The sequence below is a fragment of the Coregonus lavaretus genome (genome assembly GCF_964263955.1).
Source record: "Coregonus lavaretus genome assembly, chromosome: 2".
Lineage (NCBI taxonomy): Eukaryota > Metazoa > Chordata > Actinopteri > Salmoniformes > Salmonidae > Coregonus > Coregonus lavaretus.
This window is the reverse complement of record NC_139989.1, coordinates 60818058-60834359: the sequence shown is the minus strand read 5'-3', so window position 1 is coordinate 60834359 and position 16302 is coordinate 60818058. Positions and strand designations below refer to the sequence as shown.

The 16302-nt window shown below is 45.5% G+C and overlaps 1 protein-coding gene across 1 annotated transcript; it reads left to right on the top strand.

Annotated features, from left to right (window-relative positions):
- Positions 1 to 803: 803 nt before the first annotated feature.
- On the top strand, positions 804 to 15709 carry LOC311139921 (5-hydroxytryptamine receptor 3A-like; the record flags this gene model as incomplete). The annotated part of the gene is made up of 7 exons (XM_084174921.1): positions 804 to 839; positions 2315 to 2421; positions 2655 to 2824; positions 3809 to 3930; positions 4116 to 4326; positions 7888 to 8037; positions 14597 to 15709. 7 exons carry the CDS (start codon positions 804 to 806, stop codon positions 14857 to 14859), a joined length of 1059 nt encoding a protein of 352 aa, XP_084031047.1. The 3' UTR covers positions 14860 to 15709.
- Positions 15710 to 16302: the final 593 nt, after the last annotated feature.

The following is a 16302-nucleotide window of genomic DNA, read 5'->3' as shown; positions in this document are numbered from 1 at the left end:
ACAATGCATAGACATCATATGATCACACCGGTACACGTGACCTGTTCCTCCAACAGGATTTATTCTACCCCTCCTGGTAACGTGAATTTTCTACACTTAGTTTGTCAATGAATGTCCACGCACCATTTATTCTTCTCTTTCCTAATGTGAGATTGGGCACGCCCTTTCTCCATCAGACAGAAGCTTCAAACGACCTCAAATATAGTTCCTTTCCTTACAGAAAGGCTATTATCTGCAGTATTTCTTATTATTGTCACTCACACAGATGAATGAATCAGACTAGTTGAATCACCTAAATGAATCAGACAGTTGAATGACTCACAGCCGCCCAAGCAAACCATTCACCCACACAAGATGAGCAGACCTACTCTATTTAACACTTTCTCTATACTTTGAAGCCCTTGTGGCTATTTAACCCGTTCACCTACTCAGGATGACCTAACTTTTTTACCTGATCGACCCTGCCTAACTTTGGCATCACCACAACACAGGATGATGCCCCACCTACCCGAGCAGACCTCTAACAATGAATTCCTCATTAGAGCGGTAACCGTAGGTCCCAAATTTAGCTAGCCACCTGCCCGTTCAGCCCTCTGGAGTGCTAATTTTAGCTCTCCAAAGCGGTATCCACAGGATTTCTATTTATTTAGCCCCCTAGGTGATACACTTCCTCGACACACCTGGACTTCTACTACGCTTTCCTAAGCGACCTGTAAATTTGGCCCTCTTTCTCTGATACACTTCCACGACACAGAGAGAGAGCGTTATTGCACAGGATTTCGCCTACCTAAGCAGTCCTCAAGATGATTCACTTCCACTACACGTCTAGAGCGGTATCTGTAGGTCTTTTTAACATGTTATTGTCTGATCACTCAACCAGCTGGACAGCCGCCCGTGCCGAAATGACCCAGACAGAGCGATCAGCAAGATGAATCAAATGAGTCGACTGAATCGAACAGACGCATCTGATGAGCTGCCGAGTGACCCCGATGATTGAATGCACGAATTGAGCAATTGAATCAAACAGATCGATCAGACTGTCCAGATGAGCAACCTGAATGAGACAGATGAATCAGCCAACTTGACCACAACCGATCAAATCACAATGGATTAAACAGAATGACCAACAGGACGAACAAATGAATCATATGATTTGAACAAACGGTTCAGACGAACAACAGAGTGACATCGACATCTATTCTTAAATCCAAAAGCTCCCAGTCTCTAATTTTCTGGTTCTTAAATTTGGAGAGACCTACTTGGTATTCTGCTGCTGAGGCCGGGCCCCGGATCGAACCATACAACTTTATACTATATAAGTAAGAACTTGGCTTACCTATAAAATGCGTCCGCTTTTGTTTGTATGGTCCGTCCAAGCCGTTTCATAACTGCAGATGTACACCGTCTCTGGCCCCTGTTATCAACTCCTGGCAAGCTCGCCAAATATGTCGTAGAAATATATATGACTCGAAAGTAGTCAACTCAAACATATCTCTCAAGAAACTGGAGCCTGTGAATCCAAAAATTTGACTTTTATTATCTAATAACAAAAGCCGAGCAGTTCCATAGAACGGCTGTCTCTCTTTGGCTTAGAGCTCCTTTTATACACACACAAATGCACAAACATACTTCCATGGCATATTCAGTTACCCCCTTATGGCAAATTCCTAACTTATTATTTAGTTCTGCACCACCCTTCTTTTCCAACGTCCAGCTGTCACACAATGTCCACTCCAAAAGATCATGAATGCTTTTTTCTATATGAAGCCTCTCATTCTATCATTCTATTGGCTGCGTGGCTTAGGCCCCTTCTTAAAAAAGAACTAATGTAACACATACTGTTGAGAGCTTTTGTGAAAGAGCACATACATTCATTTAAAACACAGCATATACTACATGGCTATATTCCTTATTTAAGCATGTATCTGGATTATAAAATATCAAACATGTTTATTATATTTTACCTTTGGCATCTCCCTACATTTGCCTTAATGATACATAAAAGAATCCTATAAGAGTCGTCTGGAAGTCCCGCTGGTAAGTACACTCTTAGATAAAAAAGGTGCTATCTAGAACCTAAAAGGGTTCTTCGGCTGTCCCCATGGGAGAACCCCTTGAAGAACCCTTTTTGGTACCAGGTAGAACCCTTTTGGGAACAGAGTGTTCTACCTGGAACCAAAAAGGGTTGTCCTATGGGGACAGCCGAAGAACCCTTTTGGAACCCCTTTTTCTAAGAGTGTATGCACAAAACATCCAGGGAGATATTTAAGTAAATGTGACATTTTGTTATAATGATTATGATTCTAAACTACAGTCTTGGGAAGACCCTGACTTATCTTGGGACACATCAGTCTATAAACATGATATGGTAGTCCTGCCTGTCAGAAAAATCTGGACTTCTGATCTCCATGTGACTAATGGGTGAGTCCACTTACAACAGAATACAATAGCCTGTTATGTTTATATATATATTTTTTCATTTATATTTTATAATATTACAGTCAATTTATGTGTGATCTTCTAAATAGCGAGTAAAACATGGACAGAATTAGAGATACAGTACTAATATGTTTTGAGTGGCCAAATGTTTAGGGTCGTGACAGTTTCAGTAGATCAATCCTCAGTTGTCTGTCTTCAACCTCTCATGTCTAAAGAGTGCAAACAACGATGAAGCACGGCAACAAGGATTTGCTGGTGCACAGCAATGGGACCATAGAGCACATTGTCATCATGAACATTGTGGTGGGCTGTGAGGTCAATCTATACAATTATCCCTTCGCTTCAGATTTCTGTGCCATCGCCCTTAATGTGTGGGCAATTAGTGGTAAGTGCATCATCTCAAACCTAATTTTGTCTGCTAAATGGCTCTTGCACACAATTACTTACCAAAGATCTTACTAACCAAAAACAACAACAACAACAAAATGTTTGTCTGTATAGCCTAATGCAATTTAGTATATAATGCATTTCAGTTTGTTTGTCGTCTTTGTAATTTTCGATGCATGCTGACTGTCTAGCATTTATTTAGGTGCTTGTTAGTGGGCTGGACACAGTGGGGCCATACTGCGAACATTATAAAACATTTTAGTTAAAGTTTAAGCATCAGACAATTGTTGACGTAGTTGTACGTGATCAAAGGCTGCATGATAGCTATTCCCATTACATAACCTGGCAGATTTAGCCATACGCTAACCTCACCAGGTGGCAGTGATTCTTTCCTGTAACAAATTCCACATCAGCCTATCAAAGATCTTAAACTTTTTTGTTGTTTCCCCTACTACAGATTATATCTTTAACTAAAGTTATCTTCCAAATTAATTAAGTTAAATTAATAAGTTAAGAACAAATAAGAATTATATTAACAACATAACAGATGCAAGCTATACTATACTTTTTTGTATAGCCTAGTTCAAGGCAGTAGCGTGAAATAGAAAAATGTGTGGGTAAATGGTAAGCTTTAGCCTCAAAGCAGAAGTTCAGGATTTTACAACTTGATGTTAGATGGTTCCTCACCCTAAAAGTAGTATGGGCCAGGAAAACTGTAATCCATGGTTCGGTTTTCTCTGAACAAACTTCAGCTAACTTTAGCCACCGCTAACAAAAATCAATGCGAGTGATAGGGGCAATCATGCAATTGTCAAAATGTCCATTGTATAAAAGTTCAAAGTGAACCAAGAGCAAAAATCAAGGAATGAACCAAACCAAACATTTTGTGAATAATTACACCCATAATGCCTATTGATATAAATTATAAGCTGTGGTATGATCTTTGAGTGAGTGAACTAGTATAACATTTCTGCTTTTCCAGGATGTGGCATGTTCCTGACCTTTGGGAATGTGAGCAAAACTAGTGCAAACCGCGGGGACTGGCTAACCGAGGCAGTGGAACTCAATGCTAAAGGAGGCAGAGATGATCGCAACTATCTATGGGTTAGTGAGTGCTCCTGGTGAGATATATATATATATATATATATATATTATTTTTTGGGGACATGTAAAGATACCTTACTCTTCCTATTTTTAAGGGCATAGATTAAAAAACATTTACAATCAAAGACAATACATTTACTCAAAAACAGATTATTTCTGCCTGGCTTACCTGTCTGACTTCACAGGTGTTGCTGAAAATGCGGCCCGAAAACCCATTTCTGTCCCTGGTCCTGCCCAGCATACTGATAATCTTGGCTGATGTGGTGAGCTTCGCCCTGCCACTGGGAGAGAGCAAGCGCATCCACTTCAAGGTTAAACTGGTTCTCAGCTTCATCATGTTCCTCAACATCCTCAAGGACCTTCTGCCCGGAGGAGGCCAGTGCAGCCCCATCATCCGTGAGTATCCTGTGTGTAATGCACCAGAATGAAACAGCATTTTGTTATAACGGGTGTGTATGTAATGGAGTTATTTTATTATTTTTTATTTAACCTTTATTTAACCAGGTAAGCCAGTTGAGAACAAGTTGTCATTTACAACTGCGACCTGGCCAAGATAAAGCAAAGCAGTGTGATAAAAAACAACAACACAGAGTTACATATGGGGTAAAACAAAACAGAAAGTCAAAAATACAACAGAAAATATATATAGTGTGTTCAAATGTAGCAAGTTATGGAGGTAAGGCAATAAATAGGCCATAGTGCAAAATAATTACAATTAGTATTAACACTGGAATGATAGATGTGCAAGAGATGATGTGCAAATAGAGATACTGGGGTGCAAATGAGCAAAAATAAATAACAATATGGGGATGAGGTAGTTGGGTGGGCTAATTTCAGATGGGCTGTGTACAGGTGCAGTGATCAGTAAGGTGCTCTGACAACTGATGCTTAAAGTTAGTGAGTTATAAAGTGACTGCACCCTAAAAAACAACAGATTCCTTTGTAAACGGCCTATGTGGCATTGATATGAGCCAGAAACATTTATTATATTGTAGAAATTGACTACAAAGTGTAAATACGATAATTTGTCATAAAATCAGCCTATTCCAAAACTGAGTTTTGTACCAGAGTGCGTCACAACGTAAATTATGGTTAGGTTTGGATTCCAATCATGCCAACAATTCATGCCCCCTTTTGCCCAAGTGGCACCGTGTTGTTTGTGGAAGATTGGACAAGTTCGTTTTGCATGGCCCGGTGCCCCTGGTGGGTGGAGATTTCTCCAATGTGGTCCTGTTGTAGCTCAGGTAGAGCATGGTGCTTGCAATGCCAGGGTTGTGGGTTTGATTCCCACGGCGGACCAGTATAAAAATAAAAAATATGAAAATGTATGCACTCACTACTGTAAGTCGCTCTGGATAAGAGTGTCTGCTAAATGACGAAAAATGTAAAATGCAATTGACTGGTAGAAAATAAACCAATGGAATGGTTGTAAATTAGCAATCCCGCCCACCCGGGCTAGGATGTAGTCAGCTTGCTTTCAATAATGTTTCTACTCAAACTGGCTAGCCAAAAGATCCCTGCTAGCTAACGTTAGCGGAATGTTATCTAGCTAACTAACTACCCACTGGGCACAGACATCAATTCAATGTCTATTCCACGTTGGTTCAACGGAAACAACGTTGATTCAACCAATGTGTGCCCAGCGGGAAGCTACCTAATTTCAAGTCAGATTTGCAAATTAAGCAGCTAGCGAGCTAGAAAACAACATGACAACAACATTGTGTATATTCTAGGGCAAAAATGACAGTTCAAATAAGGAAATCAGTCACTGAAGTAAATGCATTAGGCCCTAATCTATGGATTTCACATGACTGGGAATACAGATATGCATCTGTTGGTCACAGATAAAAAAAAATTTAAGTAGGGGTGTGGATCAGAAAACCAGTCAGTATCTGGTGTGACCACTATTTGCCTCATGCAGCGCGACACATCTCCTTCACATAGAGTTGATCAGGCTGTTGATTGTGGCCTGTGGAATGTTGTCCCACTCCTCTTCAATGGCTGTGCAAAGTTGCTGGATATTGGCGGGAACTGGAACATGCTGTTGGAACACACATTGATCCAGAGCATCCCAAACATGCTCAATGGGTGACATGTCTGGTGAGAATGCAGGTCATGGAAGAACTGGGACATTTTCAGCTTCCAGGAATTGTGTACAGATCCTTGCGACATGGGGCAGTGCATTATCATACTGAAACATGAGGTGATGGTGGCGGATGAATGGCACGACAATGGGCCTCAGGATCTCGCCACGGTATCTCTGTGCATTCAAATTGCCATCAATAAAATGCAATTGTGTTTGTTTTCCGTAGCTTATGCCTGCCCATACCATAACCCCACCGCCACCATGGGGCACTCTGTTCACAACGTTGCAAACCGCTCACCCACACAACGCCAAACATGCTGTCTGCCATCTGCCCGGTACAGCTGAAACCAAGATTTATCCGTGAAGAGCACACTTCTCCAGCATGCCAGTGGCCATCGAAGGTGAGAATTTTTCCCACTGAAGTCGGAAAAAACTGCAGTCATGTTAAGACCCTGGTGAGGACAACGAGCACGCAGATGAGCTTCCCTGAGACTGTTTCTGACAGTTTGTGCAAAAATTATTCGGTTGTGCAAACCCACAGTTTCATCAGCTGTCCGGGTGGCACGTCTCAGACCATTATGGGATCAGCCATCTTTGCTTAAGGGGGAGATATGCTGATATCTACAGTATCTAATGATGATATGTCAAGTTCATAAACGTACTGCCAGACATGCACAGTACAACCTGGGATGTTCTATACTGAACAAAAATATAAACGAAACATGTAAAGTGTTGGTCCCATGTTTCATGAGCTGAAATAAAAGATCCCAGAAATGTTCCACCCGCACAAAAAGCTTATTTCTCTCAAATTTGGTGCACAAATTTGTTTACATCCCTGTTAGTGAGCATTTCTTCTTTGCCAAGATAATCCATCCATCTGACAGGTGTGGCATATCAAGAAGCTGATGAAACAGCATGATAATTCCACAGGTGCAGCTTGTGCTGGGGACAATAAAAGGCCACTCTAAAATGTGCAGTTTTGTCACAACACAATGTGTTGTAGGACCGCTGAGCTGACTGAAGACCGCTGCATTCAACTCGCAGTAGTTGGTATAGTTTCCACGGTAACATGTATTTACATGAAGTGATGAAACATTGAACTAAGTTGTAGGGTCTTTTCGCAGCAAGGAGTGTCTCATGAAACATTCCATACACTGGTTCTTGCCATCTTGGCATACTTTTGATTTGACAGAGAAATATATGCCAGCTAAGGTTAGACAGGCTAGCCAGCTCCCCCCAGCTTGGTTAAACATATGTTCAACACAAAATATTATCTATTCGCCTCTTCTCTACTTTAGCCTACACAGAACTGAATTAGATTACCATCTTGAGATGGCGAGTCACTCAGGTGGGGTGAAGTCCTCAACTTCAAAACGTCTCTCCATAGCAAAGCTAGCTTAGTTTACCTTGCTGTCACTACACTAACGTTACTACCCTTTTATGTTATTGAATGGCAAAGACACACCAAAGAAACACCCACATCCAACCACACCCCAAAGATAACTTTCGTTTGGCTTCAGTCATGGCCGCTAGCATTTTTTTATGAGACAAATCTAAAACGAGGCCAAATCAGGACGTTCAGCCGCCCTTTAAGAATGTGCAGTAAGCTCACTCCACAGCTAGCTTGAAATTTTGCCAAGAGAGCTATCAAATTTGATATTTTTCTATAGCACAATTGGTTGGCACGTTGTCAAGGAGGACAGCCAATGTGTGTTTGTGAGCAGAGGATCACTAGTTCGAGCCCAGTGTGTTACAGGGACAGTAAAGGAAGCTATACTGTAAGCAGCACACTGATGTCGGTTTCATATATACAGTATCTCTCTGCCGCCATATAACACTCACACATCTCTCTCTCTTGTTGTTCTCCATAGGAAAGCACTTCTGTTTCTGTTTGGTCATCCTGGTGTTGAGCATGTTGCAGTCTATGGTGCTCACACGTCTGGCTATGTGTGGCACTCTCCGGCCCTGCAGCCGCTTCAAGTCCAAAGACTCACCGCTTAAAGACACAGACAATGAAGAGGGTAAACTTTTTAATTCTTCTGTCATCTCAGTTACCCACTAAGCAAGATATATGTTTCTGGTTGCCAAAGAAGACGTTAACAAAACGTCCTTCTACAACCATTTATAACCTGACCATGATGTCATAATGACGTCATTGCAACCAGTTTTACTGGGTACCCACCATAAACTAGTCAAGTTGTATTTTATTGATGCACAACCTTTTCATTCTTACCTTTTAGCTGCAGTTAAAGCATGCAGTTGACGTCTTCCCAGCATATTTTCTTGTTACCATCATTTGTTTCGCGTGTACGCTGGTCTGGCCAGTTACTCCATTTGATGTTTAATCTGTCACTGAAAACTATGTCCTGAGTGGTTTTCATTAGGGGTGTGCCGAGTACTCGGACAAAATGAATATCTTAACGGATTTTCCAAATACGATTATGATACAAGTGTTTTTTGTAATTATCTGCCATCACGCATCTCTCTTTCACAAACAGTGTGAAGCGCTGTAAATAGCCTAACTAAAGAAAGAAGAAAGGAAGAAAGGAAGAAAGGAGGCTGTAGGTTAAGGCTGTTGCCACGATAGGATTAGAACAAGTGCATCTCTCTCTCCCTCCCTCCCTGACTGTCATTGTGCCCCGGCCCCAGTCACACAAACATATACCGCGTTCACATGCTAGTCGGAACTAGGAAACTCTGACATTTCTGACTTGCTAACTGGTTGTAGTTATACACCTACCTAGAGAAGACCCTTATAACCACTATAAGGAAGAACTTTTCTGTCAACAATATCACTAAATCTACCTAGAGAAGGCCCTTATAACCACTATCAGGAACAATTGTTCTGTCAACAATATCACTAAATCTACCTAGAGAAGGCCCTTATAACCACTATCAGGAACAATTGTTCTGTCAACAATATCACTAAATCTTCTAGGAACTCAAAACAAGGCATAGTGACCCTGGCTATTGGCACCATACAGACAACATCAGCTGCTATAGAATCACACAGGGTCACAGATACATTATCAGTGTGTTCCCGGCCCAGAATGTCGTCAAACTTTAACCATAACATTCAACACCGGCAGACATTTGATACTGGCAGTTTAACAGGTCATCAACAGATATGAGTTTAACATTATTCATCTTAAATTCCCCATTACATAGGCATAAGCATGTGCATTTTCAGCTGTCAGGATCATTTCTTTGCTTTGAACATGAGTGAAAGAACATACAGATGCGCTCTGAGATGTGCTCTGAGTGACAGTGTCACGGTTTCTGCCGAGGCTGCTCCTTCTCCTTGTTCGGGCAGGCTTCGGCGGTCGTCGTCCCCGGAGTACTAGCTGCCACCGTTCGTTGTTTCTGTGTTCGTTTGGTTTGGTCTGTTTTGGTACACCTGTTTCTCATTTTGTCTTGATTATGTGTCCTTTAAGTTCTCGTTGTTTCTGTCTTGTGGTTGTGTGTAGTTGTTCTTTGTCAGCAGGTGTTTCTATGTCAAGTTTGTGCTCATTTTTCTGTAGAGAGTCCGCACTATTGTGCGTGTTTGTTTATTACGCTGAGTGCGTTATTTTTCTTGTGCCTCCGGCTCTGTTTATAGCCGTTCATTCTGTGGACTCTATTAAAGTATTTGGGACTACTTCTGCATCCTGCATCTGATTCCCACACCACACCTACGCCAGCTCTGACAGAACTACACACCACTCATGGAATCAGCAGGAGCAGCAGCAGTGACCGAGTCATGGGAGGAGCGCGTCCGCGGACAGGATGACAGGATAGCTCAAATCACCAACGCTCTTCAGGGAGTAATGAATACCCTGCATCGCCTGGAGACCAGTTGGGCACCCACGCCTCCTCCCACATTACCACCAGCACCGGTCAGTCCCTTTGTCCACGCTCCGGAACCCAGTGGGATTCGGCTCTCGCTCCTGAGGGCGTATGATGGTACCGCTGCCGGGTGTCAAGGTTTCCTCCTACAAGTTGAACTCTACCTCGCCACCGTACACCCGGTGCCCTCGGGACACGAGAGCGTTTCCGCCCTCATCTCCTGTCTCACCGGCAAGGCGTTGGAGTGGGCCAACGCCGAATGGAGGAGAATAGACCCCGCGACGATCACCTATGCGGAGTTCTCCCGTCGCTTCAGGGCTGTATTCGACCATCCACCTGAGGGGAAGGCGGCGGGAGAATGTCTATTCTACCTCCGACAGGGGAAGAGGAGCGCCCAGGAGTTTGCACTGGAGTTCCGGACTCTAGCGGCAGACGCAGGGTGGAATGAGCGGGCCCTCATAGACCACTTCCGCTGCAGCCTACGGGAGGACGTCCGTCGTGAGTTGGCCTGCAGGGACACCACCCTCACGTTTGACCAGTTGGTGGATATGGCCATTCGCCTAGACACCCTGCTGGCCACCCGCGGACGTCCTGAGTGGGGGTCGTCCATTCCACCCTCCAGCACCTCCGAGCCTAGTCCTATGGAGCTCGGGGGTGCTGGCGCTAGAGAGGAGAGGAGAAGGAGCCCCAGGGGGACCAACCCCTGTACCAACTGTGGCCGTGGAGGACACACTGCGGCCAGGTGCTGGGGGGGGTCTCCTAGGGGACGAGACGGCAGGCCACGCACTGGGGAGTCCTTCCAGGTGAGTAGGCGCCCCACTTACCCAGAGCTCTCTGTTGTGCACCTAACCATACCTGTTTGCTTTCCACAGGTTGCACCTCGTTCCCAGCATAAGGCGCTAGTAGATTCAGGCGCAGCTGGGAATTTTATAGATCGGAGATTTTGTGCAGAGTTAGGGATTCCCCTCCTTCCTGTCAACAATCCTTTCCCTGTACATGCTCTAGATAGCCGTCCGTTGGGATCGGGGTTGATTAGGGAGGTCACAGCTCCACTTAGGATGGGGACGCAGGAGGGTCATGAGGAGACTATACAGCTATATCTTATTGACTCTCCTGCGTATCCGGTGGTGCTGGGGCTTCCCTGGTTGATTACCCATAATCCCTCTATTTCGTGGCAACAGAGGGCTCTTAAGGAGTGGTCTGCCCAGTGTGTAGGGCGATGTCTGGGCGTTTCCGTAGGGGCGACCTCGGTGGAGAGTCCAAACCAAGTGCCCGCATTGCACATTCCCCCCGAGTATGAGGATTTAGCACTTGTGTTTAGTAAGGCGAAGGCGACGCAATTGCCACCACATAGACAGGGGGATTGTGCGATAGACCTCCAGGTAGGAGCTGCGCTTCCGCGGAGCCATGTGTATCCTTTGTCTCAAGAGGAGAAGAGAGCTATGGAGACTTACATAGCCGAGTCTCTGAGACAGGGATACATACGGCCCTCCACTTCCCCTGCGTCCTCGAGTTTCTTTTTTGTGAAGAAAAAGGATGGAGGTTTGCGCCCGTGTATGGATTACCGCAGTCTCAATCAGATTACAGTGAAATACAGTTATCCACTCCCTCTGATTGCGACTATGACAGAGTCTTTACACGGGGCGCGGTTCTTCACAAAATTGGACCTCAGGAGCGCATACAACTTGGTGCGTATTAGGGAGGGAGACGAATGGAAGACAGCATTTAGTACCACCTCGGGTCATTACGAGTATCTCGTCATGCCATACGGGTTAATGAATGCTCCTTCAGTCTTCCAATCCTTCGTAGATGAGATCTTCCGGGATATGCAGGGGCAAGGAGTGGTCGTGTACATTGACGACATTCTGGTGTATTCTTCTACCCGAGCCGAGCATGTAGCCCTGGTGCGCCGAGTGTTGAGGAGATTGTTGGAGCATGACCTATATGTCAAGGCAGAGAAATGTCTGTTTTTCCAGGAGTCTGTCTCCTTTTTGGGTTATCAGTTGTCTGCGTCAGGGGTAAAGATGGAGGTTGACCGTGTGTCGGCCGTGCGTAATTGGCAAACTCCAACCACTGTTAGAGGTGCAGCGGTTCTTGGGCTTTGCGAATTACTACAGGAGGTTTATCCGGGGTTTTGGACAGGTGGCATCTCCCATAACGTCTCTTCTAAAGGGAGGTCCGGTGCGCTTGCAGTGGTCTGCTGAGGCTGATAGGGCTTTTGGGAGACTGAAGGACCTGTTTACCTCGGCGCCGGTGCTGGCACATCCGGATCCCGCGCTACCATTCCAGGTCGAGGTAGACGCGTCTGAGGCCGGTATAGGGGCCGTGCTCTCGCAACGGTCTGGCACGCCCCTGAAACTCCGCCCCTGTGCCTTTTACTCTAAAAAGCTCAGTCCGGCGGAGCGAAATTATGACGTGGGGGACAGGGAGTTGCTAGCCGTGGTCCAGGCCCTAAAGGTGTGGAGGCATTGGCTTGAGGGGGCTCAACACCCTTTCCTCATTTTGACCGACCACCGAAACCTGGAGTACATCCGGGCAGCTAGGAGACTGAACCCTCGCCAGGCTTGGTGGAACATGTTTCTGGCCCGGTTCGTTTTTAAGATCACGTACATCCCTGGGTCCCAGAACGGTAAGGCAGATGCCCTGTCCCGGCGGTATGACACGGAGGAGAGGTCCGTTGAGCCCACGCCCATACTCCCGCCGTCTTGCCTGGTGGCACCGGTGGTGTGGGAGGTCGATTCCGAAATCGAGCGGGCGTTGCGTACCGATCCTAGCCCTCCACAGTGTCCTGTGGGTCGGACGTACGTTCCGCTCGAGGTTCGGGATCGACTTATATATTGGGCTCACACGTCACCCTCCTCTGGACATCCAGGGATTTGCCGGACGGTGCACTGCCTTAGCACTAAGTACTGGTGGCCAACGTTAGCCAGGGATGTGAGGGTTTATGTTTCCTCCTGCTCGGTGTGTGCCCAGTGTAAGGCACCCAGACACCTGCCCCGGGGTAAGCTACAACCCCTGCCCGTTCCACAACGACCCTGGTCTCACCTCTCGGTGGATTTCGTTACTGACCTTCCCCCCTCCCAGGGAAATACCACCATCCTGGTCGTTGTGGATCGGTTCTCGAAGGCCTGTCGTCTCCTTCCCATGCCGGGTCTCCCCACTGCCCTACAGACCGCTGAGGCACTATTTACTCACGTCTTCCGGCATTACGGGGTACCCGAGGATATAGTGTCTGATCGAGGCCCCCAGTTTACCTCTCGAGTCTGGAGAGCGTTCATGGAGCGCTTGGGGGTCTCGGTGAGCCTTACCTCGGGGTACCACCCGGAGAGCAATGGGCAGGTTGAACGGGTAAACCAGGATGTGGGTAGGTTTCTGAGGTCGTATTGCCAGGGCCGGCCGGAGGAGTGGGCGAGGTATGTTCCCTGGGCCGAGATGGCCCAGAACTCCCTTCTCCACTCCTCCACCAGACTCACTCCTTTCCAATGTGTACTAGGGTACCAGCCGGCTCTGGCACCTTGGCATCAGAGCCAGATCGAGGCTCCTGCGGTGGATGAGTGGGTGCGGCGCTCGGAGGAGACATGGAACGCTGCTCACGTACATCTGCAGCGGGCCATCCGTCGACACAAGGCGAGCGCCGATCTCCACCGCAGTGAGGGACCGGTGTACGCACCGGGAGATCGAGTCTGGCTCTCGACCAGAAACCTGCCCCTCCGCCTGCCCTGCCGGAAGCTGGGTCGGCGGTTTGTGGGGCCTTTTAAAGTCCTGAGGAGGTTGAACGAGGTGTGTTACAGATTACAACTTCCTATTGATTATAAGAATATTAACCCCTCGTGTCTCTCCTCAGGCCGGTGGTAGCTGGTCCACTCCAGGACTGTGAGATAGCAGAGACTCCTCCGCCCCCGCTGGACATCGAGGGGGCTCCGGCGTACACAGTTCGGTCCATCCTGGATTCGAGACGCCGGATGGGGGGTCTCCAATATCTCGTGGAGTGGGAGGGGTACGGTCCGGAGGAGTGGTGCTGGGTGCCGAGGAGAGATATCTTAGACCCGTCTCTTCTGACTGAGTTCCATCGTGGTCATCCCACGCGCCCTGCTCCGCGTCCTCCTGGTCGTCCCCGAGGCCGGGGTCGGCGCACGGCTGGAGCCGCGCGTCAAGGGGGGGGGGGGGTACTGTCACGGTTTCTGCCGAGGCTGCTCCTTCTCCTTGTTCGGGCAGGCTTCGGCGGTCGTCGTCCCCGGAGTACTAGCTGCCACCGTTCGTTGTTTCTGTGTTCGTTTGGTTTGGTCTGTTTTGGTACACCTGTTTCTCATTTTGTCTTGATTATGTGTCCTTTAAGTTCTCGTTGTTTCTGTCTTGTGGTTGTGTGTAGTTGTTCTTTGTCAGCAGGTGTTTCTATGTCAAGTTTGTGCTCATTTTTCTGTAGAGAGTCCGCACTATTGTGCGTGTTTGTTTATTACGCTGAGTGCGTTATTTTTCTTGTGCCTCCGGCTCTGTTTATAGCCGTTCATTCTGTGGACTCTATTAAAGTATTTGGGACTACTTCTGCATCCTGCATCTGATTCCCACACCACACCTACGCCAGCTCTGACAGACAGCGCATTAATTTGCGCTTGAGGTATAGTCTTTACCAGCATTTAAAGCGCACTTCCGGGTTTTCCGATCACGAGATACGATTATGAATACCAGTATGATAAGTTTCAGCACACCCCTAGTTTATCGTGTTATATTAACTCATATTATATTTACTATCTCTAGAATCCAGGCCTGATATTACTGTCATCAAACTGAAAGCCTCAGAGGAAGAGAAGAATTCACCCCTCCAGAAGGTGGTAAAGTTTCTCAACAAAATGGCTGCACAAGACCAGAGAAAAGCTAGACACCATCGCTTTGCCAACAAAGTGGACTTGATCTGTTTCTGTATCTATCTCACCATCCTCGTTGTTTATACAGTCGTCATTTTATATTTATCCTTTGGTTCTCGATGTGAGATCGACCAATTAGATTTCTGGGAGAACTAAATTCTTTATTTGTCTGTTTGGGTCATAGAGAATGATAGAGAAATCATTCCTATATCATTCCCATTATGACGTCTGTGAGCGCACCGGCAGCACCATTGAGGCAATCTCCATTTAAGTAGCCAATTTTCTTCTTCTACTACTTCTATGAGTTGGCAAACAAACTGAAAGTGTGCATACTGCCACATGTAGTGTGTAATTTCAAGAGGTATAAAGTCAAGGTTGGCAATTTACTGCAGTTATGGAATGTTTGCTCACGAGTATAATGCATTGGCTGATCCCTACTGATGACCAGGATGGAATCATGTGATCCTTCCTTAACCCAGTTGATTACTTCAAAATGGTTAAAGACCCATGGTGCTGCCCATGCTAATACAGGCGTTTGGCCACTAGAGGCCTATCATTCTCTATGGTTTGGGTCTTCACAAATTTAGCAAGAACTAGCAAGAAGCTGGCTTTTGAGTTTCTGTGTGAAATAAATAGATGTGTGTATTCTTCACTAGAGATTTAACAATATTTATTTCAACATGTTTAAAACTAGACCGTCATATGAGGAATAATACATTTAGCAATTAGACATGAATACATGTAATGGAGACTGTAGCTGTAGTATTAGTAGTGTGGAAACAAATCAACAGTGTGTTATTTCCTATAGAGGCAGTGTGAAGGCCTTACATTATCACCTAACTAAGCAGGTTCTCAACCTCAGACTGAGATATCAAATAGTCTCACGATCATCTCCTCCACCTGCACTGGGCTGTATTTGTGGTATCTCTCAGGGTGTTTGGAGAAATCAGCATTGTCACATCTGTGTAAAGTACAGGTAAATGACCATAATAAAGGAATATCACTGTACCAACGTTTTGTATGAAATTCTTATTGCAAATCACTATTGAACAGTGCTGAATAAAAAAGATACTTGACATAGATATCAAACATACATAGTACACCCCAGAGCTACACCTACAGTATTTGAAACATATCATTTATCCAACCACTATGGAAGTATTTCTTCGACTTTATTATATCTTAAATGCAAATGAGCAAATAATACATCAATGTCATGTTTGCAATTCCTTTTCGGTCCGTGGCGTGTACGTTTTGTTATTTTGATTTCCGAGTCAAAACGGAGAGTGAAAAACAGAAAACGGTTCGTTTTTTCATTTTTGAATTTGAAAAATGACTTATTTTCTAATTTATTGTATCAAAATTGGATATGGAATAAAGGAAAACAAATAACAAAACGTATTCAATGTTTTGGTTTTTGTTCATACCCGGAAATACAGGCCCCCCTCATAGAATATTAATGGGGCTTAGAGGGGTGTTTACAGCCTAGGTTGGCAGCACAAAGAAAGGATTAGTCTGTCAGTTTGACAGGAAATTAAAAATACTAATGTTAGCTAAGATGCAGAACTTATCATGAAGTTAGCATGCCAATAGAATAAA